The 25,760-nt window shown below is 41.0% G+C and overlaps 1 protein-coding gene across 5 annotated transcripts; it reads right to left on the bottom strand.

The window, feature by feature from the left end:
• Window positions 1-1,076: 1,076 nt before the first annotated feature.
• Window positions 1,077-25,633, bottom strand: ZNF565 (zinc finger protein 565). 5 transcript variants are annotated; one of them, XM_032323677.1, is made up of 8 exons: window positions 25,545-25,633; window positions 10,798-10,963; window positions 9,255-9,341; window positions 7,679-7,747; window positions 5,378-5,431; window positions 4,193-4,319; window positions 3,401-3,496; window positions 1,077-2,525 (listed from the first exon to the last, which is right to left on the bottom strand). In XM_032323677.1, exons 5-8 carry the CDS (start codon window positions 5,384-5,386, stop codon window positions 1,255-1,257), a joined length of 1,503 nt encoding a protein of 500 aa, XP_032179568.1. In that variant the 5' UTR covers window positions 5,387-5,431; window positions 7,679-7,747; window positions 9,255-9,341; window positions 10,798-10,963; window positions 25,545-25,633; the 3' UTR covers window positions 1,077-1,254. The 5 variants fall into 5 exon arrangements, with proteins under 5 accessions (XP_032179568.1, XP_032179567.1, XP_032179564.1 ...); XM_032323676.1 differs by having other exon boundaries at window positions 5,378-5,426; XM_032323673.1 differs by lacking the exon at window positions 7,679-7,747 and adding an exon at window positions 15,542-15,608 and having other exon boundaries at window positions 5,378-5,426; window positions 25,545-25,631.
• Window positions 25,634-25,760: the final 127 nt, after the last annotated feature.

Raw genomic sequence — 25,760 nt, 5'->3', positions numbered from 1 at the left:
CAGGTAGTCTATATCTTCGTGAACTTGGATTTTTTTTTTTTTTTTGTGAACTTGGATTTAAAAAAAAAAATCTACTCTCTTTAAATTTCCAAATACATTAAAATCATGCATAGTAGCTATTTAAAAGGAATTATTTATATTCCTTCCCTATTCATTTCTTTCTAGATCAGGGTTATTGTTGGTCTTCTATTGTTAGATAAATAACCTTCATATTAAATCTACTGTTGTTTTCTATTTTATCATTTTTTGTTTTTAGTGATCATTCTTACTGTGATTTGGGTTTATGTGGTTATTTCCCTCTAATTTTTAGAGTTGACCATTGATTCCATGTGCTTAGTATGTAACTGGCAACGAGTAGGTGCTAGAGATCCACGTTTGGAGAACAAAGCCCCTACCTTCAATCCTTGGGTTGACAGGAACACAGCTTTGGCTACACTGAACTCATTTTGATTTGTAGAATTTTCTGATTGCTTTCGAAGTTATACTTGAAGGTGGCTTGAGATATCTAAGTGGGCAGATTTCTTTTGGCTACTTTTCTGTTAATTTCTAATCTTGTGACTTTCTAGCTTTAAATATCATGAAGACCTCATGATAATTATACTTGATTACAGTTTTCTAGAATGAATTATTCTAACAGGTGGTTATGAAGGCTTTTTGATATTTGATACATTCATAATGCCCTCCTCTCACAGGAACTCCTTAACACTAATACCATTATTAATTAATAATGTAACTAATATTTGTTGAACACAGGCTTTACATAAAATATCGGATAGTCCTCAGGAAATCTCTAGTAGGGCTATAATGATCACTGCTTAAAAATAAGTAAAGTGAGGAACTGGAAGACTGTGTTATTTGTCCAATGCTCTACAGTCAGTAACTGGTGGAGCTAAGATAATGTTAAGTAAGATGTATGTCATGGTAAAAGGCACATTCACAAAATATCTTAATAAGGTCATTTTCTATTAGGAATTCTCAGAGGTTTAACACATTTTGAGTGGTAATAGAAAGGTTTTCTATATTCGTATTAATATTTTTTTCAGCAAAGTTTTCTGATGCTTGGTAAGCAGTGAGTTTGAGGCAAAAAGAATTCCCACGTTTATTGAATTTTTCTGCTAGGAGTTATCCGATGTTCTGTAGTGGAAGTGACAAGTGAAGGTTTTCACGTTAATTACATTACATACACATCATCTAATACTGAGTCAGATGTGAACTCCACGTAAAGGCTCCTACACCCCTAACATTCAAGGCTTTCTATCCAGTGTGGATTCTGTAGTGTTCGATGAGCTGTGAGCCAAGAATAAAGGCCTGCCCACATTCTCTACATTCATAAGGTTTGATCCCAGGATGAATTCTCTGATGTTCTGTAAGTTGTGAACTACGAATAAAGGCCATTCCACACTCCCTACATTGGTAGGGTTTCTCACAAGTATGAATTCGCTGATGATGAGTCAGTTGTGAAACACGAATAAAGGCTTTCCCACATTCCTTACATTCATAGGGTTTGTCACCTGTATGAATTCTCTGATGCTGAATAAGGTATGAACTACGACTAAATGCCTTCCCACAGTCCTTACACTCATAAGGTCTGTCACCAGTATGAACTCTCTGATGTCGTGTAAGCTGTGCGTGTTGTCTAAAGGCCTTCCCACATTCCTTACATTCGTAGGGTTTCTCCCCAGAATGAATTCTTTGATGTCGAGTAACTTCTGAGCTATGAATAAAGCCCTTCCCACATTCCTTACACTCATAGGGTTTCTCACCAGTGTGAATCCTTTGGTGGACAGTAAGCTGTGAATGCTGTCTAAACGCTTTCCCGCATTCTTTACACTGATAGGGTCTAGCGCCTGTATGAATTCTCCGATGAACAGTAAGTTGTGAGCCACGAATAAAAGCCTTCCCACAGTCTTTACATACATAGGGTTTCTCACCTGTGTGAGTTCTTTGATGCAGAATAAGTTGTGAATGCTGTCTGAAGGTCTTTCCACATTCTTTACATTCATAGGGTTTGACACCAGTATGAAGTCTTTGATGTAGAATGAGTTCTGAAGTACGGCCAAAGGCCTTCCCACAGTCCTTACAGTCGTAAGGTTTCTCACCTGTATGAATTCTCTGATGTTGAACAAGGTGTGAGGCACGACTAAAGACCTTCCCACATTCCTTACATTCAAAGGGTTTTTCACCAGTATGTGTTTTCTGATGCTGAATAAGGTGTGAGCCACGGCTAAATGCTTTCCCACATTCACTACATTCAATCAGTTTCTCACCAGTCTCACTGTTCTGATGTAAAGTGAGGGAAGCTCGATGCTCAAAAGTGGGCATGTTTTCATATGTGACTTTTACTTGCTTGAAACAGCATTCCTGAGTTACTTGGTGTCTTTCAAACTGGCCTTTGTACTTCCAGTCATCTCTCAAACTGAAGCCATCAAAATCATAGCATTTAAGGCTTTCCATTATCTCCCAATTGAATGACTCTACTTCAGAAATATCTTTTTGTGGAAATTTCTCACACCTGGACTCTAGCTCTGAAGAAGAAAAAGAATACAAACAGTTTTATTCTTTAAAGAAAAATAAAAAATTCTATAGCAGATCAGAGAGACAAAATGAAAGTCACCTTAAAAACTGAATGACTGGGCACCTGGGTGGCTCAGTGGGTTAAGCCTCTGCCTTCAACTCAGGTCATGATCTCAGGGTCCTGGGATCAAGCCCTGCCAAGGCTCTCTGCTCGGCAGGGAGCCTGCTTCCCCTCCTCCCCTCTGCCTGCCTCTCTGCTGGCTTGTGATCTCTGTCTGTCAAATAAATAAAATCTTTAAAAAAAAAACCAAACAAACAACTGAATGATTATATAAGTCTCAAATATTGCTGTGCAATTTCTTTTTTTTTTTTTTTAAGATTTTGTTTATTTATTTGACAGAGATTACAAGTAGGGAGGCAGAGGGAGAAGCAGGCTCCCTGCTGAGCAAGGAGCCCGAAGTGGGACTCCATCCCAGGACGCCGGGATCATGACCTGAGCTGAAGGCAAACCAACTGAGCCACCCAGGCATCCCAGAAAATAAGTATTTTTTAAAGGGATGAAGTTACTTGCAAGAAAAAGGATCCAAAGAACAGGTAAAAAGGCAGCCACTAGGGGAGAAGGGAGCAAGTCCCTTTTTGAAATGGGAGAAAACTAAGTAGGAAGAAAGAAGAGAGGGATTCGTGAGGGCAAGGGCAAGGTTCCCTTGGGATTGGATGCTGACAAGATCTTTGCTCTTCCTGTCTTTGTCTCAGGCCATTGTGCCACAATTTTCGGTATGGTTTGGAGGGAAGCTTCTCAACAATAACTCAAGCTACTGCTATCAGTCGACTCACCCACTGGCTATTGTTCCCAATGACCTCCCCCACTGGATCACCCCTCGCTCACCTGGACACCATGGTCCTGTCATATCATTTGTAATCATCCAGGGTTCTCTCCCTTGCTCCAATAAGGAAATGACATCGGGCTTAGAAATGGAAAGTCCTGTTTACAGGAAAAGAAATGGAGCATGATTGTCCTGTTCCAAAATTCACACCCGGTCCCTTGGTCACCAACAAAGAGAGACAATATGAAGGAAGGAATGAGGGAAGGAAAAAAAGTTGCCCAAAGGATAGGAAGACAGAGGTGTTCATGGAGCTACCCATTTCCATTTCCATATAGCACAAGCAATTCCCCTGGGAACAGAGAGCAGAAATTCAGCCAGAAACTTGTAAGTCTCCCTAGAAATTCACCATGAAGATAATAGAAATTCCAGAAGGCTAGACCAGAATTATTTCGAGTAGTTAACTGTAGTGGTCATTCTCCATTTGCCCTCTCCTCCCCTCTCAATCCATTCCTCCCTGTTCTTGGTCCTGCTCTGTGCCCCAGGCAGTTTACCTGTAAGGACTGTACTATCCTGACCCCATGGTTTCCCACTGGGTTTGGCATATGGGAAGTATCAGCAGGAGGCCAGAGGGTAGGATGAGAGAGTTCTGGGTGTTTATCCCTCTCCCTCCCTCCTCGGGCAGGGGAGTCTGGAAGTGGCTACAAATGCCACCAGCTGGGCCCTTCTCCATGACTCCAGCTCTCACCACTGTCCAGTGGCAGATTTCTCCCTTTACCAGAGGTGGTAACAATCCACCATTGCAGTCCCTGGGTGTCTAGTTTCCTCTCTGGCCCTGAATTACACAACATCCTTACCTAGCGAGGCCAAGTTACTGAAGTTCTCCAGAGTCACATCCCTGTACAAGTCTCTCTGGGCAGGTTCCAGGCACTTCCATTCTTCCTGAGAGAACTCTATGGCCACATCCCTGAATGTAACCAATCCCTGAAATAGTAAGCCCACGCATTACTAGTAAATGAAAGGACTTTTGTTTTTTTCATTTATTACGAAAATTTTCAAAATATTTCACAAAAGTATACAGAGTAGGATAATGACCCCCCTGAATCCATGGCTCTGCTTCAACAATTAACATGACTTTGTAAATTTTGTTTTTTATTTTTTCCCTTCTCTGTGCTTTGTTTTGTTTTTGTTTTACCCCTGGTGTATTTTGAGGGAGAGCCTACATAGCAAATACAAACATCATAGTATTTTAGTAGCTAACAGATTAGCCTTTTTAAAAAAAGCATACCAGCCAGAATATCATTATCATACTTAAAATATTTTTTTACAGTTGGTTTGTTCAAATCAAGATTCAAATTAGATCTACGCATTGCATTAAGAGGGAGGGAGGGAGGAAGGGAGGAAGGAAAAATTCAAATCACAAAACTGGGAGAAAATACTTGCAAATCTTTTATCTGATAAGGGACCTATGTTCAGAATATATAAAGAACTCTTATAATACAACAACTTACAATTCAAAAAAGACAAAACAATTAAAAACTAAGCAAAAAATTTGAGTAGTGATTTCTCTCTCTTTTTTTAAGATTCTATTTATTTATTCATGAGGGACACAGAGAGAGGCAGAGGCAGAGGGAGAAACAGGCTCCCTACAGAGTAGGGAGCCCAATGTGGGACTTGACTCCAGCCAAAGGCTGATGTCCAACCAACTGAGCCACCGAGGTGTCCTTGAGTAGTGATTTCTTCAAAGAAGATCCATGAATGGCCAATAAGCCATTTGAAAAGATGTTCAATACCACTAATCATTAGGAAAAAGTAAATCAAACCTATAAGAGGAGGCCACTTCATATCCTTTAGGATGACTATTACCAAAAAACCAAAATAACACATGTTGGTGAGGAAGCAGAGAAACCTCTGGAATGGAGGAACTGGGAATGAGAACAGGGCTCAGCGAGATAGGGAAGTTTCAGCATAAAGAACACAAATGTCCATATGGTTTGAAAGGAAGAAAGATTATTTCAGGGATAGAGGTAATTTCAACTTACCTGTGCCATGGCTTCTAGAACTACCTGAGCTGGTCTAATTCTTTAGATTCTTCTCTTAGATAAGTGCAGAGTCCTGAAAAAGCAGATTAGGGGGAAAAAGGGAAATCTCATTAACTGAGCTTGCCTGAGCACTCCTAGATAGAGGACCTTAAAACAACTGTACTTCCAATGTCTCTGCTCTGATTCTCTTGCCCTCCCCCTTGTCCTACCATCCAACACTAACATCAAGAACTACAGAGTTAACAAAACCCAGCCACTCCCAAAACTCTAGGTAAACTAAGAGATGGATCAATGAAGATGTGCTCCAGCACTCACGTAGAATCCAACTGCCTTGGCAGGATAGATTCCAGCCTGAACAATTCCTTGTCTTCTTTTTTTTTTTTTTTTTTAATACTTTTTATTTATTTTTATTTTTAAAAAGATTTTATTTGTTTATTTGAGAGCATGAGAGAGGAGAGCATCAGAGGAAGAAGCAGACATCCTACGGAGTAGGGAGCCTAATGCAGGACTCGATCCTGGGACTCCAGGATCATGACCCTAGCTGAAGGCTGTTGCCTAACCAACTGAGCCACCCAGGAGCCCTGAACAGTTCCTTGTCTTGCCGATGCTAATCTATACTCTATATGGGGCCTGGATGGCTCCCACCTGGTCCAAGGTGATCTTCCGCTGCAGCTGCTACAAGGAGGATCAAAACTCAGACTCACTTACTTTACCCACTAAGGCTGAAGGCCGTACCCACAGGCCAGGAGCATAGCAGAGCAGGTATAAGTTCATTCTCAAGGAGGCCAAACTTTGAGAAAAAGATATCCCTAAACAAAGTCTTCCAGCTTTTCCGGGATAAACAGGGAAAATCTCCTGGGTACATCCCTGAATCTACTCCCCCCCTTTTTTTTTTTAAGATTTTATTTATTTGACAGAGAGCGAGAGAGTGAGTGAGTACACAAGCAGGGAGAGCAGCAGAGGGAGAAGCAGACTCCCTGCTGAGCAAGGAGCCCAACAAAGGGATGGATCCCAGAACTCTGGGATCATGACCTGAGCCTAAGGTAGACGTTCAACTGACTGAGCCACCCAGGAACCCCTACTTCCAGAAAGAAACACCACCTACACCAGAGGCTTCATCAAAGACTCCAACCTTGGCTGGGCTCACCAGTCAGGAATAAGGAAATCACAGTAAAAGGTATCTTACAAGCACATCTGAATACCCAGAGTATTGACCTGAATGGGAACTCAAATTCTAGAAGCTTCTTGGGCCAGTACTCCTAACTTTCCATCTAAGCCTCCCCTCCTGCTTTCTCACAGAACATCACTTCCTCACTGGCTGGTATTTAATAAGACTGGAGTTCTGTGAAAAATCACCTGTACCTCAAAGTAACAAGAACTCCGGGGTTTTAAGGAGGGTAGTAAGGCTGGTTCTAGTCAGAGGTGCAAGAAGCTTTCTACGGTTTGTGGATGGGTGGGTCAGAAGGAAGACTAACTTACTCAATGGCAGTGGTGTCAAGGAAAATGTACTGTAAGTTGAAGAATATGAATTGGAACATAAAAATCAGAGAACTTCATTAGGCAGAAAAGGTACAGAAGAATATTCTGATCGGTGAAAGGCAATGACAGTGGACCAAAGTATTTGGTGTATTGTTTGGAATGAGTTCTATAGTTTGGGGAAAGGTCTAGACCAGTGCTGTCCAACAAATCTTTCTGCAATGATGGAAATCTTTGTATCTGTACTGTCAATAACGTAGCCATCAGCAATTAAAAAGTGCCTAGCATAACTGAGGGATGGATTTTTTTTCCTGAATTTTAATTAAATTTAAATTTAATTAGTTCTAGAATCTAGAGGAAGATAATGCTGGAGATGACATCAGGGGTTGGAAAATGAAGACAAATGAATGAAATAAGATAATAATGAGGGCAAAGACCAGGTCTCATCATCATTGTGACTGGCACTCGCCACAGTGTCTGGAGGAGAAGGGTCCAGTGAATACTAACTTAAATATAAACGTTTGCTTTTCACCCAGTAAGGAATGGAAGGCCACTGAAGAATTTACAGAGGGAAGTGATAAGGCCAATATAGCCAGATTCTTTTAGTGGAGAGAAGCAAAATTGGAGTCAGAGAGACCAAATGAAAGGTGCTTATACTTTTGTAAGCAAAGAACGTGACTGGGATAGTGAGAGTGGGAATAAGGAGAAAGGGTATAATTTGAAGATGTAGAGAAGTAAAATCAACAGGCTCTGGCATCTGACCAGATATGTAGGCAGAGAAAGAGAGAGGAGTCAAAAATTCTTTCAGATTGACTGAGATCCTACCTCAATTGGCATGGTTCTAGGTGTGAGGAAGATAATAAATCCAGTCCCTGTCCCAGTGCATCTCACATTCTAATGGAAAGAGACAATAACAAATTGATACACTGACACTGATATTCCTACTTAGATATCAGGTGGCCAAAGTCCTGTGGAGAAAAATTAAAAGAAGAGTAAGATGAGAGGGAGCTTAGGGGGGAAGGAAAGGTGGCCCGAGAAGGCTTTTCACTGAGGTGACATATAAGGGCAGACTGAATAGAGTGAAAAATGCAGGTATCTGAGAGGAGTGCATTCCTAGATTAGGTAACAGCAATTGTAAAGGCCTCAAGGCAGAAGCAGGCTTTCTTGAATTAATAAAGAGACTAGGGTGGCTGGAATGGAGTGGGCAAGAGGAGGAGGATCAGAAGCTCACTTGGGTGAGAGGTAGCTGGAAGCTGGGTCACATGGGGCTTGTACACCACAGTAAGAACTTCGGTTTTTTACTCTTTAGTAAGACAGGAACCACTAAAATGTTTTAAGACAAGGAATGGTGTAATCTGATTTACACTGACAAGGATCACTAAGAAGACAAGGGAGGAAGGAGGGAGACAAGTGGAAGGTTACCGCAGTAACCCAGGCAACGGGTGAGCTGGTAGGATTTGCTATTTTTAGTTATGAAAGCAAAGAAAAAAAAAAAGAGGAAGAAGAAGAAGCCATGATGACACTAAGCCATTTGGCTTGAGTAACTGGAAGTATGAGGTTGTCATTTTATAACACAGAGAAGCGTGAGAGGAGCAAGTTTGAATAAACCAATTATGAGTTGTGTTTTAGACTTTAGTACTTGAGATTATTACTAACCATCACATGCACAGTGGATTTTGGTTTATAAATATCCAGCAAGGCAATGTTAAACTAGGTATGTCCTCTGATGAAGCAATTCCGTAGCTGAGACTATCTGAAAGACATGTGGGGGCGACATGAGACACTGCTGACATTGGAAACAACTTGGAGAGAACTTAAAAGGAGGACTGATTAAATAAATTACAGTATATTCACACCATAGAAACAGACTTGCCATAAAATGAACAACACATATATTTGCTGATGTTAAGACGTCAAACAACTTTGGGTGAATAAGGTAGCTAATGAAACAGTATGTATAGTGTAATCCTATTTTTACAGAAAGAATATACCTATGTTCTATATACACACATGTGTGTGCCCATAAGATAGACTGAAAGGGTTTTCAATTACATTTTTCAACATTTGTCTCTAGGGGTGTATCTACAAAAAGAATCTTTTTTTTTTTTCAATATTCTCAAGTTTTCCCTTAAGCATATGTTTTATAATCACAAATAATAGAATATATACCTTCCTCTTCATTAGGGGGGTGAATTATAAAAGGAAATATGCATGGAATGATTTATGAGTGATAGTGAGGTGCCTTTGGGAACTTAGATGCTGAAGGAGCTTGATTTCCTCCATTAGTTCTAGAGCCTTTGAGAGGCTTGTTCTCAAACAATAACTTAAAGCTCCTGACTTCCCACAGGGAAAGTGAGCTTTCACATGAAAACCTTCCATTTCCCTTAGTCTCCTCACTCACCTGTACACAGAGCTCTTGTCAACCCTCAATCCAGGATATCCTCCTTGCTCCAAAAAGAAATCACGCTTAATTTACAGAAGCAACTTCCTACAGATAGAGAAAGAAATGGATCTTAGCCAGTGTTGTAGACATTAACTGAATTACTACTGTTTCACCATTATCCAGTTTTCCTCTCCTTTTGGGCACAGAGATGACATTTTCCAGACTCCTGCAGTGAGGCAAGGCCATAAACTGGTTTTGGCCAATGGAATCTGAGCTAAGGTGATGTGTGTCCCTGTCCCTTCATTCTGAGGCACTGGCAAGACTGCACAGTTCTCCAGTCTTTTAATCCCTGATGTGTAGCCTAGGGGACTGTGTGTCAGATGGTACAGCTATAGATTGGTGGAGTCTGCTTTGGTCTGGGACCCTGCCTACACTAATACACATTAGACACACAGCATGATCAAGTTAATAACAAGTTACTCTGAAAGTCCCTGAGATTTGGGGGTTGTTTGCTACTACAGCATAACAGCCTAACTAATATACTAATTCAGCTATTATGACCATATAAAAATTCAGACTCTGGCCTATGGTCAATGTGAGAAAGAAGAATTTTTTTAAAAGTCAGAGGAAGCTTCAGAAATAACAGCACAGGGGTGCCTGGGGGGCTCAGTGGGTTAAAGCCTCTGTCTTTGGCTCAGGTCATGATCTCAAGGTCCTGGGATTGAGCCCCGAATTGGGCTCTCAGCTCAGCAGGGAGCCTGCTTCCCCCCACCCCTGCCTGCCTCTCTGCTTACTTGTGATCTCTGTCAAATAAATAAAAAAAAATCTTCAGAAGTAACAGAGTAGTACTGGTTCATTTCCAACTCTATACACTTCAAAGATATTTTTCACACTGTGTGAAATCTTTCATGTTGTATTGCATTTTATGGATGTAAACATACTTTTTTCTAAAATAAACATCAACCAAAAATCATTACAGTAAGAGATTTATATATTCTCAGGCAATATTCAGTATCCTAAGTAAGACAAGAGCAGATAGGTTAAATAAATTAAAGATTTCTATAGAATAGTAATTCTTAGTACTCACAAATTTTGTAATGTAATACTTAACATAAAAATGTTTTGGGTATGATTAAATGAAAAAAAAAAGCAGGTTACAAAAAAGCTGGGCATCATGGGATCCTATTTGTCAAATATAAAGATATATCAATACAAACAATAGAGACAGACAAAGTAGATGAAAAATATCTAGGGAGTTTTATCCTTAAAGATTACTTTGGTTACCTCTGGGCTATGATTTTCAATGTTCTTAGTTTTACTTAAGTGTATATTTTTTCAATAACTATGTTATTAATTTTTTAAATTTTTTGTTGTTTTTTAAAAGTTTTTTTCTATTGAAGTGATCTCTACACCCAAAATGAGGCTCGAACTCATAGCCCTGAGATCAAGAGTTGCATGTTCTCCCAACTGAGCCAGGCAGGCACCCCAATTTTTAAATGATTTGTTCGGTTCTGGTAAATGTAAGCTATTCCCAAATAGCAATGAAAAAGAAAATACTTACTTTTCTTTTTTTTAAACAATCTTCCCTTGAACATGAAATAACAGCTCAGGATATTCTAAAATCAGTTATATTTTCACAGAATGGCTTTTGTTTTTGCTTTTTTTAGCTCCCGGTAGTTGCAAACTTCTTGATTTGGTAGCTATATTCATGTGTGCTGTAGTTGAGCCTGGGAAAGAATGAAAAGTCATTAGGGCCATGTCCTACTGATGAGCAGTGCTTCCTTTCAGCTCTTCTTGTCAGGTGAGTCTGCCATGTTTCTGCACTTGCCCAACTATTCTCCAAACAACTACAAACTCATTTTGCCCCATTGGTCACACTTTGGATCTCTGACGATTGAAAACTGCAAGTCCTGTATAGGACTCAAGAACACTAATTTCCCTTCACAGAGCTTTTATGAGATCAATTTGACATAGACATGACAAGACATGACAATGACTGCCCTGGTCATACAAGTTGTTTCCTTCTTATGAATTCTCACAGCATACTATCAGGGTAAATAGTGCCCTTTATCATCCTTTACTTTGAACATTTGTATATCAGTTTTATCTCACCTATTTCAACATTTTCACTTTAAAAGTAAATACAGGGGTGCCTGAGTGGCTCAGTCAGTTAAGCTCCAACTCTTGATTTCAGCTCAGGTCATGATTGCAGGCTTGTGAGACTGCTTAAAGTTCTCTCCCACTCTCTCTCTCTCAAAAAAAAAAAAAAAAAAAAGGTAAATAGAGACTATAACTTTTATTTAAAAAAAATTTTTTTCCCCTTATGTAATTCCACCCCCAACGTAGGGCTCAAACTTACAACCCTGAGATCAAGAATCACATGCTTGGGGCGCCTGCATGGCTCACTGTGGTTAAGCCTCTGCCCTAGGCTCAGGTCATGATCTCAGGGTCCTGGGATTAAGCCCCACATTGGGCTCTCTGCTCAGTAAAGAGCCTGCTTCTCCCTCTCTCTCTCTCTGCCTGCCTCTTTGCCTACTTGTGATCTCTGTCTGTCAAATAAATAAATAAAATCTTAAAAAAAAAAAAAAAGAATCATGCTTACTGATCAGGCTAGCCAGATGCCCCAAGACTATAAATTTTATTTATTTTTAATTTTTAAAAAAGATTTTATTTATTTGACAGAGAGACATCACAAGTAGGCAAAGAGACAGAAAGAGAGAGAGGGGGAAGCAGGCTCCCTGCTGAGCAGAGAGCCCAATGCAGGGCTCGATCCCGGGACCCAAGGACCATGACCTGAGTCGGAGGCAGAGGCTTAAACGCACTGAGCCACCCAGGCACCCCTTATTTTTAATTTTTAAAAAAGATTTTATTTATTCATTTGAGAGCGAGACAGAGATAGCATGGAGGTGGGCAGAAGGAGAGGGAGAGGGACAAGCAGACTCTCAGTTAGGCACAGAGCCTAATACAGGGCTTGATCTCAGGACCCCAAGATCATTACCTGAGCCAAAGTCAGTTGCTCAACTGACTGAGTGTCCCAGGCGCCTCTCAAGACTATAAATAGCATTTTGTCTCCTTGAGTTCTAGATTAGGATTTTGCATCTTTGCAAATTCTTAATAAATGTCTAATGTCCCAAAGGAATTCATTATAAAAATACATGACGTGGTATATACAAAAATACTTTTGGGAATAGCTCATAATTGAATTATAGAAATATAAACACTCTTTAATAGACAATAAAATGAATAAATTAAGGTACATCTTGATAATGAAATACTAAGCAGTGATTTTAAAATACAGCAGTACCGGGGAGCCTACGTGGCTCAGTCAGTTAGATGTCTGACTTCAGCTGAGGTCATGATCTCAGGGTCCAGGATCATGCCCAGTGACTGGCTCAGTGCTCAGCAGGGAGTTTGCTGTCTCTATCTCCCTCTCCATCTGTCCCTTCCCACTGCTTGTGCTCTCTCCCCGCCCCCCTCAAATGAATAAATAAAATCTTTTTAAAAAATACAACAGTACTACTATGGTCAATGCATTATTTATTTATTTGACAGAGATAAATCACAAGTAGGCAGAGAGGCAAGCAGAGAGAGAAAGAGGAGGAAGCAGGCTCCCTGCCAAGCAGAGAGCCCGATGCAGGACTCGATCCCAGGACCCCGAGATCATGACCTGAGCAGAAGGCAGAGGCTTAACCCATTGAGCCACCCAGGCGCCGTGGTCAATGCATTATTAAATAAAGCAGGCAGGTTATAGGATTTATATGTAAGTGATACCCCTCTATAAAATCACACAGAAAAAAATATTTGAAATATATCCATCAAAATACTAAGAGCATAATGGGGCACCTGGGTGGCTCAATGGGTTAAAGTCTCTGCCTTCAGCTCAGGTCATGATCTTGGGGTCCTGGGATTGAGCCCTGCATCAGGGTCTCTGCTCAGCGGGGAGCCTGCTTCCCCCACTCACTCTCTCTGCCTGCCTCTCTGCCTACTTGTGATCTCTGTCAGCAAGTTTCTATTTTTGCATTGTTTATACTTTTCATAATAAAAATCATAACAATATTGTTTCCATTTAAAAATAAATTACCATAATGGTAGTTGGTATTTATTATCCCAGCAGTAGGAAAATTATGAGCAATTGAGAAAATGTGTTTGACACGAATAGGGACAGAAAAGGAAATTAGTGTGACTGAAACCAATAATAACTAAAAGTTCTGTAACAGTCATTTAAATGTTGACTCCTACCCCCTGGTACATTGATATAGCCTCATTATCAAGAACATTCTGTGAATGACCAATTTTCAGGAGAGTTCAAATTAATAAGACAGTGTATGCAAAGCAGAAAGCATTGTGTCAGATATACAGTGAATTTCTCTGTTCAATCACTAACCAGAAAATTTTTGGTGGGGTCTTTGCAAAATTTGAGCACTTTTTAATTTATCATTTTGTTTATGATATCCTTTTCCTTGTTCTGATTAATACTTTGTAAGCATATATGTATATATTTTTAGATTTTTAAAAATTTTTTTTATTTATTTGACAGAGATCACAAGTAGGCAGAGGGGCAGGCAGGGGGTGGGGGAAAGCTCGCCACTGAGCAGACAGCCCGATGTGGGGCTGGATCCCAGGACTCCGGGATCATGACCTCAGCCGAAGGCAGAGGCTTCAGCCCACTGAGCCACCAGGTGCCCCCGTAAGCGTATTTTTTATTAGCTGGATAATACTCCATCATGGGGATGTAATAGATGGAGGAACATTCCTCTTCTATTTCCCTATTGTAGGGTGCAAATTTTGGATATCTCAGAGGCTATTACCAGGTATCTACTGTCTTATATTTTAGACCTGTGGTTCTAAATTTTCAGGGGTCTTAAATCTCTTTGAGGTGGCGCCTGGGTGGCTCAGTGGGTTATGCCTCTGTCTTTGGCTCAGATCATGATCCCAGAGTCCTGGGATTGAGCCCCGCATCAGGCTCTCTGCTCAGCAGGGAGCCTGCTTCCTCCTCTCTCTCTGCCTGCTTCTCTGTCTACTTGTGATCTTTGTCTTCAAATAAATAAATAAAATCTTTTAAATAAATCTCTTCGAAAATCTTATGGAATCTTAAAACTTCTTCCAAGAAAAAAATTAAATGAATAAATATCTGCAAAAATTATGCATACAATTTTATGGAGTCTGCAGAGCCCTGACGTCTAAGGGTGGGGACCAAGACCTTATTTAAAACCCTGCTATAACAACTGACTCACAAACATTAAGTATGCTAACGATATTTTTTAAATTTCTCATAGTTTATCGAAAGCACAATTAAGGATTTGGCTTGAAGCAAATTTAAGACAACCCAAAACCCAAAATGCCCCAAAATCAAATTAGATCTGGTCACTGCAAGAAACTTTTTTTTTTTTTTTTTAAGAGAGAGTGAGCAGGAGTGCATGGGTGGGGCAGAGAGAGGAGAGAGAAACTCTTAATCAGGCTCCACTCCCAGCACAGAGCCCAATATGGGGCTCGATCTCACAAAACTGAGATCACGACCTGAGTCAAAATCAAGAGTCAGACGCTTAACTGACTGAGCCACCCAACCATCCCGACTGCAACAAATGTCTATCCTTATCCAGACTTCCAGGATGTGGCTGTACCAGACATGAAAATATACTGCAAGGTCTCTTTAATTAAAACAGCGTGGTAGCAGTGCATAAATAGATGAACAGACCAGTGGAGCAGAACAGAAGGCATAGAAATAGTACCAAGCATATCTGGAAATTTATTATATGATGAAAATGAATGAGATCACAAGTTTTTAATAATGGTATTGGGGAAACTGGGTAGCTATTTGAAAAATATAAACTTAAATCCATTCCTCCAAACTTAAATCCATTCAACTCCAAACGTATCAGAGATATAAATGGAAAAGATGAAACCATACAGATATTAGAAAAGGACACAGGTAAATTCCTCTTTAATCCTGGGGTTTAGAAAGTCTTTCAAAGTCCAGAAGTAATAAAAAAAATTGGTAAATTTGATTATATAACTTTAAAAAAAATTGAATTGCAAAAAAACACCATAAACAAAGTTAAAATACCACTGACAATTAAAAGAAAATACATGTACCATGCATCACAGATGAAGGACTAATATCCTTCACCTGTGATGAATTCTTTTTTTTTTTAAGATTTTATTTATTTATTTGACAGAGCATGATCACTAGTAGGCAGAGAGAGAGAGGAGGAAGCAGGCTCCCTGCCAAGAAGAGAGCCCAATGCAGGACTCGATCCCAGGACCCGGAGATCATGACCTGAGCCGAAGGCAGAGGCTTAACCCACCTTAAGAGGCTTAATGCCATCCAGGCACCCGATGAATTCTTAAACATTGAGACAAAACTCCAAAAAACTGAAAGAAAAATAGGAAAAAGATATGAACACATAGTTTGCAGAGAAGATGTAAAAATGCCCCTTATGCATATGAAAAGATGTTCATCAACATAGTACTGGAAGTCTTAGCCAGAGCAATTTTAGGCAAAAAAAAGAGAGGTAAAAGGCATCCAAATTGGAAAGGCAGAAGTAAAATTACTTCTATTCTTAGATGACATGATCGTGCATGTAGAAAACCCTAGAGATTCACACATTAACACGAATCTGTTAGAATAAACAAATTCAGGGGCACCTGGGTGGCTCAGTGGGTTAAAGCCTCTGCCTTCAGCTCGGGTAGTGGTCTCGGGGTCCTGGGATTGAGCCCCGCTTCAGGATCTCTGCTTAATGGGGAGCCTGCTTCCTTCCTCTCTCTCTGCCTGCCTCTCTGCCTGCTTGTGATCTCTGTCTGTCAAATAAATAAATAAAATCTTTAAAAAAAAAAAAAGAATAAACAAATTCAGCAAAGTTGCAGGCTTCAAAGTCAACTCACAAAAATCAGTTGCATTTCTACACAGTAATAATGAAGTATCTGAAAAGAAGAGTATCAAAAAGAACAAAATACTTCGGACTAAACTTAACCAAGGAAGCAAATGACTTACACACTGAAAACTACAAAACACTGCTTAAAGAAATGGAAGAAGACATAAATAAATGATAAGATATCCTGTTGCCCAAGGACTGGAAGACAAATTCCTATGTTGAAGCTGGAACACCTACTGTCACTGTATTTGAAGAGAGGACCATTGTGGAAGTAATTAAAATTAAATGAGTTTATAAGGGTGGGGTCCTGGTACAATACTATTAGTATTCCTATAAAGAGACACTAGAGTGGCGCCTGGGTGGCTCGTTGATCCCGGGGTCCTGGGATCGAGCCCCACACTGGGCTCTCTGCTCAGCAGGGAGCCTGCTTCCCTTCCTCTCTCTCTCTCCGCCTCTCTGCCTACTTGTCATCTCTGTCAAATAAATAAAATCTTAAAAAAAATAAAAAAGAGACACTAGAGAGAGCTTGCTTTCTCTCTCTCTCTCTGTCTTCCTGTGAAGACACAGCAAGATTGTGAGCATGTGCAAGCCCGGAAGGGAGCCCTAACTAGAAACCAACTATGCTGGCACCCTGGTCTCAGACTTCCAGCCTCCCTAACTCTGAGCAGCCTCAGCTGACCAAGACAGATACCAATACTACCTAAAGTAATATACAGATTTAATGCAATCCTTATCAAAACTCAATGATTTTTTTGTAGAAACAAAAAAATTCATCCTAAAATACACAAAGCATCTGAACGAACAGTCTTTTTTTTTTTTTTTTAAAGGAACAGTCTTGAAAAAGAACAAAGTTGGAACACAGAACACTGCTGGTTAGAACAGAAAACACTGATTTCAAAACATTACAGGGGTGCCTGGGTGGCTCAGTGGGTTAAAGCCTCTGCCTTTGGCTCAGGTCATGATCTCAGGGTCCTGGGATGGACCCCTGCATTGGGCTCTCTGCTCAGTGGGAAGCCTGCTTCCCCCTCTCTCCCTCTGCCTGCCTCTCTGCCTACTTGGGAATCTCTGTCAAATAAATAAATAAAATCTTAAAAAAAAAAAAACTCATTATTACAGTAATCAAAACAGTGTGGTACTGCCATAATGTCAGATATCTAGACCAATAGCATAGAATGGAAACCCTTGCATATGTGCTCACATACTTTTCAACAAATAGCACCAGTTAAACTGGGTATCTATATGCAAAAGAATGAAGATGGACCCCTATTTTTGTACTATATACAAAAGTTAACTCAAAAACATATCAGAGATCCAAACGTAAGAACTAAAACTATAACTCTTAGAAGAAACCATAGGGAAAATTTTTCACAATGTTGGATGTAATTAATTAACCTAATGATTTCCTGGATATTTCAAAGAAAGCAAAAGCAACAAAGGAAAAAAATAGATAGGTTGTGGACTTTATCAAAATTAAAAAACTTGTGCGTTAAAGGAAACTATCAACAGAGTAAAAAAACAATCCATGGACAGGGAACAAGTATTTGTAAATCATGTGTCTAATAAGGGATCAATACTTAGGATACAAAAAAAAAAAAAAAAATTCCTACAACTCAGCAACAAAAACCAAGCCAATTAAAAAATAGGCAAAGGACATTTCTCAAAGATATTCAAATGGCCGAGAAGCACATGAAAAGATCCCCAACATCACTAATCATTAGGCCAATGCACAGCAAAACCACAACATGGGGCACCTGCCTCGCTCAGTTGGATTGTGAGTTTGAGTCTCATGTGGGGTACAGAGCAGAGATTACTAAAAAAAGTAATAAACTTAAAAGAAATTCACAATGAGATACCACCTCATGCATATTAAAATAGCTATCATAAAAATACTTTAAAATGTAAATATAGGGGCGCCTGGGTGGCTCAGTTGGTTGGGGCCAACTTGTGATCTCTGTCTGTCAAATAAATAAATAAAATCTTTAAAAATACATAAATATATAAGTATAGCAAGTGTTGGCAAGGATGTGGAGAAACTGGAATCTTTGTCCTTTGCTGGATGGAAGATAAAATGGTTTAGCATCTGTGGAAAATGGTGTATGCTGATTCCTCACAAAATTAAACATAGAATTACTGTGACCCAGCAATTCCACTTCTGGGTATGTACCCCCAAGAAGAGAAAGCAGGAATTCGAACAGGTATTTGTTAACAAATGTTTGTAGCACTATTATTCATAGTAGCCAAAAGGTGGAAGTTAAAGGAGGGAGTTAAAGTTAAGGAGGGAGGGGCAATTGGGGAGTTATTGTTCAATGGGAGCAGAGTTTTAGTTCTGGAAGATGAAGAAAGTTTTGGAGATGGATCATTGTGATGGCTGCACAACAACATAAACGTACTTAATGTCACTGAATGGTACATTTAAAAATAGGGCGCCTGGGTGGCTCAGTGGGTTAAAGACTCTGCCTTCAGCTCAGGTCATGATCCCAGGGTCCTGGGATCAAGCCCCACATCAGGCTCTCTGCTCAGCAGGGAAGCCTGCTTCCCCCTCTCTCTGTCTGCCTCTCTGCCTACTTGTGATCTCTCTGTCAAATAAATAAATAAAATCTTTAAAAAAAAAATAGGCCAGTTTTATGTATGTTTAAATTTTCTGTATATTTTAATGTATATTCAAACATAAAAACCCCCAACAAACTAAAGAAATCGGTTACCTACAATGAGCGAGTGGGAACAGTCTGGGAAGAATGGAGTAACAGGATTGGGAGAGAAGGAATGGTGGAAGAGTGATTGGGTAGATCTTTTGTCTAATTATGGCTTTTAGGGATGCCTGGGTGGCACAGGTGGTTAAGCATCTGACTCTTGGTTTCAGCTCAGGTCATGATCTCAGGGTTATGAGATCAAGCCCTGAGTTGGGCTCTAGCTCAGCATGGAGTCTGCTTAGGTTTCTCTTTTTCTCTGCCCCTCACATCCCACTGCATGTCTGTGCTCTCTCTCTTTCTCAAATAAATAAATCTTTTTTTTTTTTAAAGATTTTATTTATTTATTTGACAGAGAGAAATCACAAGTAGTCGGAGAGGCAGGCAGAGAGAGAGAGAGAGGGAAGCAGGCTCCCTGCTAAGCAGAGAGCCCGATGCGGGACTCGATCCCAGGACCCTGAGATCATGACCTGAGCCGAAGGCAGCGGCTTAACCCACTGAGCCACCCAGGCGCCCTCAAATAAATAAATCTTTTTTTTTTTTTTTTTAAAGATTTTATTTATTTATTTGACAGAGAGAGAACACAAGTAGGCAGAGAGGCAGGCAGAGAGAGAGGAGGAAGCAGGCTCCCTGCTGAGCAGAGAGCCCGATGTGGGACTCGATCCCAGGACCCTGAGATCATGACCTGAGCCGAAGGCAGCGGCTTAACCCACTGAGCCACCCAGGCACCCTCAAATAAATAAATCTTAAAAAAAAAATAATTAAGGCTTTTAGAACCATAGTAATGTTTCATATAGTCAAAAAATAATTAAGATCAGTCGGGATTTATGTGCGTGTAAATCCAAAATACAATAAAAATAGTAACAAATGAACCTATCTATATTACAAATCAGTAACATTATCATATAGGAGGGTATAGGGAAAGCTGTATTTCCACTATATACTGTAAGACTAAAGATTAAAGTAACTGTACGAGGTATGGGAGTGTAGGTCGGCAATGTTTTTAAGTTTAAAATCAATTAATTAACATATAGTGTATTGTTAGTTTCAGAGGTAGTTTAGTGATTCATCAGTGCATTTAACACCCAGTACTCATTACATCAAGTGCTCTCCTTAATGCTCATCGCCCCATCACCCCATCCTCCCACCCACCTAACCCTGTTTGTTTCCTATAGTTAGGAGGCTCTTATGGTTTGTCTTCCTCTCTAATTTTGTCTTATTTTAGGTCAGCATTCTTTTTTTTTTTTTTTTAATTTATTTGACAGACGGAGATCACAAGTAAGCAGAGAGAGACAAGGAAGCATGCTCCCTGCTAATCAGGACCCTGGTATCATGACCTGAGCCGAAGGCAGAGGCTTTAACCCACTGAGTAACCCAGGCGCCCCTTAAGTCAGCATTCTTTTTTTTTTTTTTTTTTTTTTTTAAATATTTTATTTATTTATTTGAGGGAGAATGAGTGAGAGAGAGCATGAGAGAGAAGGTCAGAGGGAGAAGCAGACTCCCCAAGGAGCTGGGAGCCCGATGCGGGACTCGATCCTGGAAGTCCGGGATCATGACCTGAGCCGAAGGCAGTTGCTCAACCAACTGAGCCACCCAGGCGCCCCTTAAGTCAGCATTCTTTTTTTTTTTTTTTAAGATTTTATTTATTTATTTGACAGAGAGAAATCACAAGTAGATGGAGAGGCAGGCAGAGAGAGAGAGAGAGGGAAGCAGGCTCCCTGCTGAGCAGAGAGCCCGATGCGGGACTCGATCCCAGGACCCTGAGATCATGACCTGAGCCGAAGGCAGCGGCTTAACCCACTGAGCCACCCAGGCGCCCTTAAGTCAGCATTCTTTTTTTTTTTTTTTTTTTTTTTAAAGATTTTATTTATTTATTTGACAGAGAGAGAAATCACAAGTAGGCGAAGAGTCAGGCAGAGAGAGAGAGAGAAGCAGGCTCCCGCTGAGCAAAGAGCCCGATGCGGGGCTCGATCCCAGGACACTGAGATCATGACCTGAGCCGAAGGCAGCGGCTTAATCCACTGAGCCACCCAGGCGCCCCAAGTCAGCATTCTTAAACTACTTTCTACTTAGGACTGAGAAAGTAGATAAATATATTGTGGTTAATAAGAGTCAATGGTTTTTTGTGTGTTTTTTTTTTAAAGATTTCATTTATTTATTTGAGAGAGAAACAGCGGGGAAGGGCAGAGAGAGAGGAGGGAGAGGCAGACTCCCTTCTGAGCAGGGAGCCCCATATAGGCCGATCCCAGACCCCTGGGATCATGACCTGAAGGCAGACACTTAGCCACCAAGGCGCCCCAAGAGTCGACTTTTCCAATGTCAGAGAAAGGAGTTACCAAAAAAAGTAAATGGAGAAGGCTGGAATAAACCCTCAGTGTTAAACTGGAATTAGAGAAATCATATGAAACAATGAATTATCTGTATAGATATTCACACAGGTAGATATAGGGGTGTGTGTGCAATGTAGATACATATACTTCATAGCTGAGGTACTTCATACTTCATACCTAGAAGCAATGGGTATATTTAATCTTGGTTTCTAAATACCATTTTCTACTAAAAGGAGCCAGTGTTCCCTGGAAATGTACATGTTCAAGAAATGGGGCTGGAAAAGTATAAACAGAAAGTTAGGGGTTCATGGGGGGAGACCAGACACACAGCTTTCTTGATATAAGAAAAGTCATTTTCGGGAGCGCCTGGATGGCTTAGTGGGTTAAGTCTCTGCCTTCAGCTCAGGTCATGGTCTCAGGGTCCTGGGATCCAGCCCTGCATTGGGCTCTGCTCGGGGTGTGTGGGGGAGCCTGCCCCCCCCCCCCCGCCGCCTGCCTCTCTGTCTACTTGTGAGCTCTCTCTCTCTCTCTCTGTCAAATAAATAAATAAAATCTTAAAAAAAAAAAAGAAAAAGAAAAAGTCATTTTAGGCCTCTGGCCATCTTGTGAAAGAATGTAAGAACAAACGGCCACTGTCAGGCCAGGAGATAACCTAATCATACCAGGGATGACAAGTAAGCGGTAAAACTCACCAGGCTGATTCAAAAGTAAAGACTGACCTGATGCATATTCTTGAATTGTATTTATAGGATCTAAACCCCTTTGAGCACTCAGATACCAGACCAGTTGGAGCCAGATAACTGATGATGCTGTCTTTTGCCAGCCCTCATGACTTTGACTCACAGTCAGTCATTTCAAGATGACTTTTGCCTGTGTTCCATGCTGTATTCCCCATTGTACAAGCCCCTTTGTTAACATATAGGCACCCTTAGCTTAAAACTTCCCCAATTCTGGGCGCCTGGGTGGCTCAGTGGGTTAAGCCGCTGCCTTCGGCTCAGGTCATGATCTCAGGGTCCTGGGATCGAGGCCCGCATCGGACTCTCTGCTCAGCAGGGAGCCCGCTTCCCTCTCTCTCTCTGCCTGCCTCTCTGCCTACTTGTGATCTCTGTCTGTCAAATAAATAAATAAAATCTAAAAAAAAAAAAAAAAAAAAAAAAAAAATTACCCAATTCTTTTGTTTAGGGAGACACTGCTTTAGGGAAAATCCCTGGTGTTCTCCTTTACTTAGTGTAAGGAAAACTCTTCCTTTTCCTATTCTTTGACTGGTTTTGTCTTTCGGCTTGACACCCACCAGGAGACAAATCCAGTTTTGGATAACAAAAGTACAGTATCAGCTTGAAACATCTCGTGGTGCCAGAAAATATGGCAGTACTAAAAAAAAAAAAATAATAGGCCACCTGGGTGGCTCAGTGGATTAAGCCTCTGCCTTCTCAGGGGCCCGAGATCAAGCCCTGCATCAGGCTCTCTGCTCAGCAGGGAGGCTGCTTCCCCCTCTCTCTGCTTGCCTCTCTGCCTTCTTGTGATCTGTCAAATAAATAAATAAAATCTTTAAAAAAAAAAAAATAAAGGGGACACATTGAAAGCATACAGAAGTCAACTTAAAGGAGCTCCCAATGGCCAGATCTGGGGCAATTTGAGCAAAGACACAGTGGCAGTAATTAATTATAATCTACAGAGCTAAAAAAAGAAAAAAAATCCAATTTATATATACACAAATGATTTAGTAAATAAGTGGGGGAGAAGGAAAATCACTTCTAACAGTAGGATCCTATTTAATAAATCTGGAAGGAAGGATGGAAATTTTAAAAATCACCATTTGGCGGATAGCCTGTAATAATATTTTCAGGCAAAAATTATCAATGAATGTGAAGATTTGCAGGTAGAAGAAAGATGAAAAGCTTAAGGTACTTCTCTACAAGACACACATTAATTACGATGGGAAAAATAGTGACTTTGCAGTGTTAAAACTGGACAGACACCAACCACTTAATCAAGTGATTAAAGTTACCACTAGTAATGAGGCAAACTGACCTCTTGATCTCCTGATATGATGCACTGATAAGAACATACCACTTGCGGTGCCTGGGTGGCTCAGTGGTTTAAGCCTCTGCCTTCCGCTCAAGTCGTGATCTCAGGGTCCTGGGATCTAACCCCCCATCAGGCTGTCTGCTGAGCAGGGAGCCTGCTTCCCCCCTCTCTGCCTGCCTCTGTCTACTTGTGATCTATGTCTGTCAAATAAATAAAATCTTAAAAAAAAAAAAAAGAACACATCACTTTTGGGGTATTCTTGTCCCAAAAGCATACTCTGAATTTAATCATAAGGAAGCATCAAACAGCCTCAAATTGGGGAACATTCTACATTGCAGAATTTACAAGATAAATGGTCAGTACTCTTCAGAAGTGTCAAGGTCAAGTAAGACAAATAAAGACCAAGGAATTGTGCCAGGTCAAAGAAGACTGTGCAGACTTACTAACTGCAACATATGATCCTGGATTGGATCTTTGTGCAGAAAAACAATAGTGAGGGACACTGATGAAATCTGAATAAAGTCTGTAGATTAGTTAGTTGTAGTGTGTCAATATTAATCTCTTGCTTTTGATTATATACTGTGATTATGTAGAATGGTAACATAACCATAAAATGGAAAAATGGGGAAGCAGGTTGAGAATATTTGGGAATTCTGGGGGGTTTGGATGCTTCAGTCAGTGGAATGTGCAACTCCTGATTCTGGGTTTGTGAGCTTGAGCCCCATGCTGGGCGTAGAGAATACTTAAAAATAAAATCTTGGGGCACCTGGGTGGTTCAGTGGGTTGGGCCTCTGCCTTTAGCTCAGGTCATGATCTAGGTGTCCTCTGCTCAGCGGGGAGCCTGCTTCCCTCTCTCTCTCTGCCTCCCTCTCTGCCTAATTGTGATCTCTCTCCCTGTGTCAAATAAATAAATAAAATTAAAAAAATAAAATCTTAAAAAAGTATATAAGGGAATTCTATTTTTTGCAAGAGTTTTAAGTTTAAAACTAATTCAAAATGAAAAGTTAAAAAAATTGGAATGAACATTAGGTGTGTGGGAAGTAGGGGGTATATGGACCTTCAGTTCACCTCGAGGACTCTCAATAATTTACTCCAATGGCAAAATACTGGTGACCAGGTCACTTTGGGGGAAGAGATGCTAGGCTAGAAGTTTCAGGGAAAAAAAAAGAAAAAGAAAGAAAAAGAAAAGCACATCATGAAAAAGAAGATGGTCTCAGGGAAAGAAGAAGAACTCATGCATCTTGAAATTAGCTTTTGGATGTTCCATAGCAATTCTTTCCTTTTCTTCTCAACATCTTCTTGGAGAAAACTTTTTAAAAAAGTAATCATAAGTAACCAGAACATTTTGATCTCCACACAGGAGACAGAAGTCTGAGAAGACAGGACATCATGTCCAATCCCAGTGTCACAAAGGTTGAGCCTATCACTGACCAGGGCCACAGTCTTCACAGGTTCTGCAAGGGTCCGTATACTGGAGTCACATGCACCTCACACTGGCACACTTGGTGGGACACAAATGGTCAGTGTCACACAAACATAACCACAACCACGCATTCACTCAGACATATACAAGGATACAACCATACAATCACAGACACCTCCAGACTCTTATACACAGTCACAATCTCAAACCCACTAAAAAGACAGTCACTCAATTCTACTCACCACCATGACACACAAAGTCACTCCCATATAGTCACAGCCTTCCCAAACCAATATCCACAAATGTCTCTCACAATCACAATCACATACAGACTTGGGGGACACATATAATCACTAGCACTCCAGCCCACCCAACACCAACCAGTCATAACTGAACACTCACTCTGAGACACAGTAACACTCACACAGGCAAAGAAAGACAAGTTACACTTACAAACACAGCACCACACGCAGTCACCGTTTCACAGACACACTCCAAGGGGCACAAGAGGGATACACACGCATTGTCACCATACAGTCACAGCCACACAGCTGCACACAATACCACACGTGGCTACAATATTGTGCAACCAAAACCATACGCTCACCCTGGAGACATGGAATCATAACCGCAGAGACACCCGCACCAGTCTCAGTCTCAACTACACTCACACCCCCCAAAACAAGGCGTACAGTCACACATACACAACAGAGACACAAGCAGTTATCACTCCACAGTAGCAAGGACCCCACACCCCAACACACAGTATCGCACCTGGTTACACAAACACAACCAGACTTACACTCTGGAGACAGGTGGCCACAACCGCGCACTCAGTCACCCACACCTGGTCATGCAGGCACAAAGACTCATTCACAATAGGCATTCTCAGCCCGCTGCCGCCTGCGCTCACAGACCAGAGGCTCTGGACACGCCCCGTCCCCGCCCCGGACTCCCAGACCCCTCACCTTCTGCCTCCCCTTGGTCGCGTCCGGGTCCCTGTGGAGCTAACGATCTCGCCACGACGTCAAGAAAGACGTAACGTCGGACCACTGTGGCCTCTGGGAAACGTAGTCCAGAGCCAGACCAGACGCAGATAAGATGGCGTCCCCATACGGCGGAGCCTGAGTTTGGCCGTTTGACACTGCGGCCGGGGGAGCTTCAAAGACGGAGTCCCTGCTCCA

Source organism: Mustela erminea, chromosome 19, assembly GCF_009829155.1.
Source record: "Mustela erminea isolate mMusErm1 chromosome 19, mMusErm1.Pri, whole genome shotgun sequence".
In the NCBI taxonomy this organism is placed as follows: Eukaryota; Metazoa; Chordata; class Mammalia; order Carnivora; family Mustelidae; genus Mustela; species Mustela erminea.
Note: the sequence above shows the minus strand (reverse complement) of the source record. Positions and strands in the feature narration are given on the sequence as shown.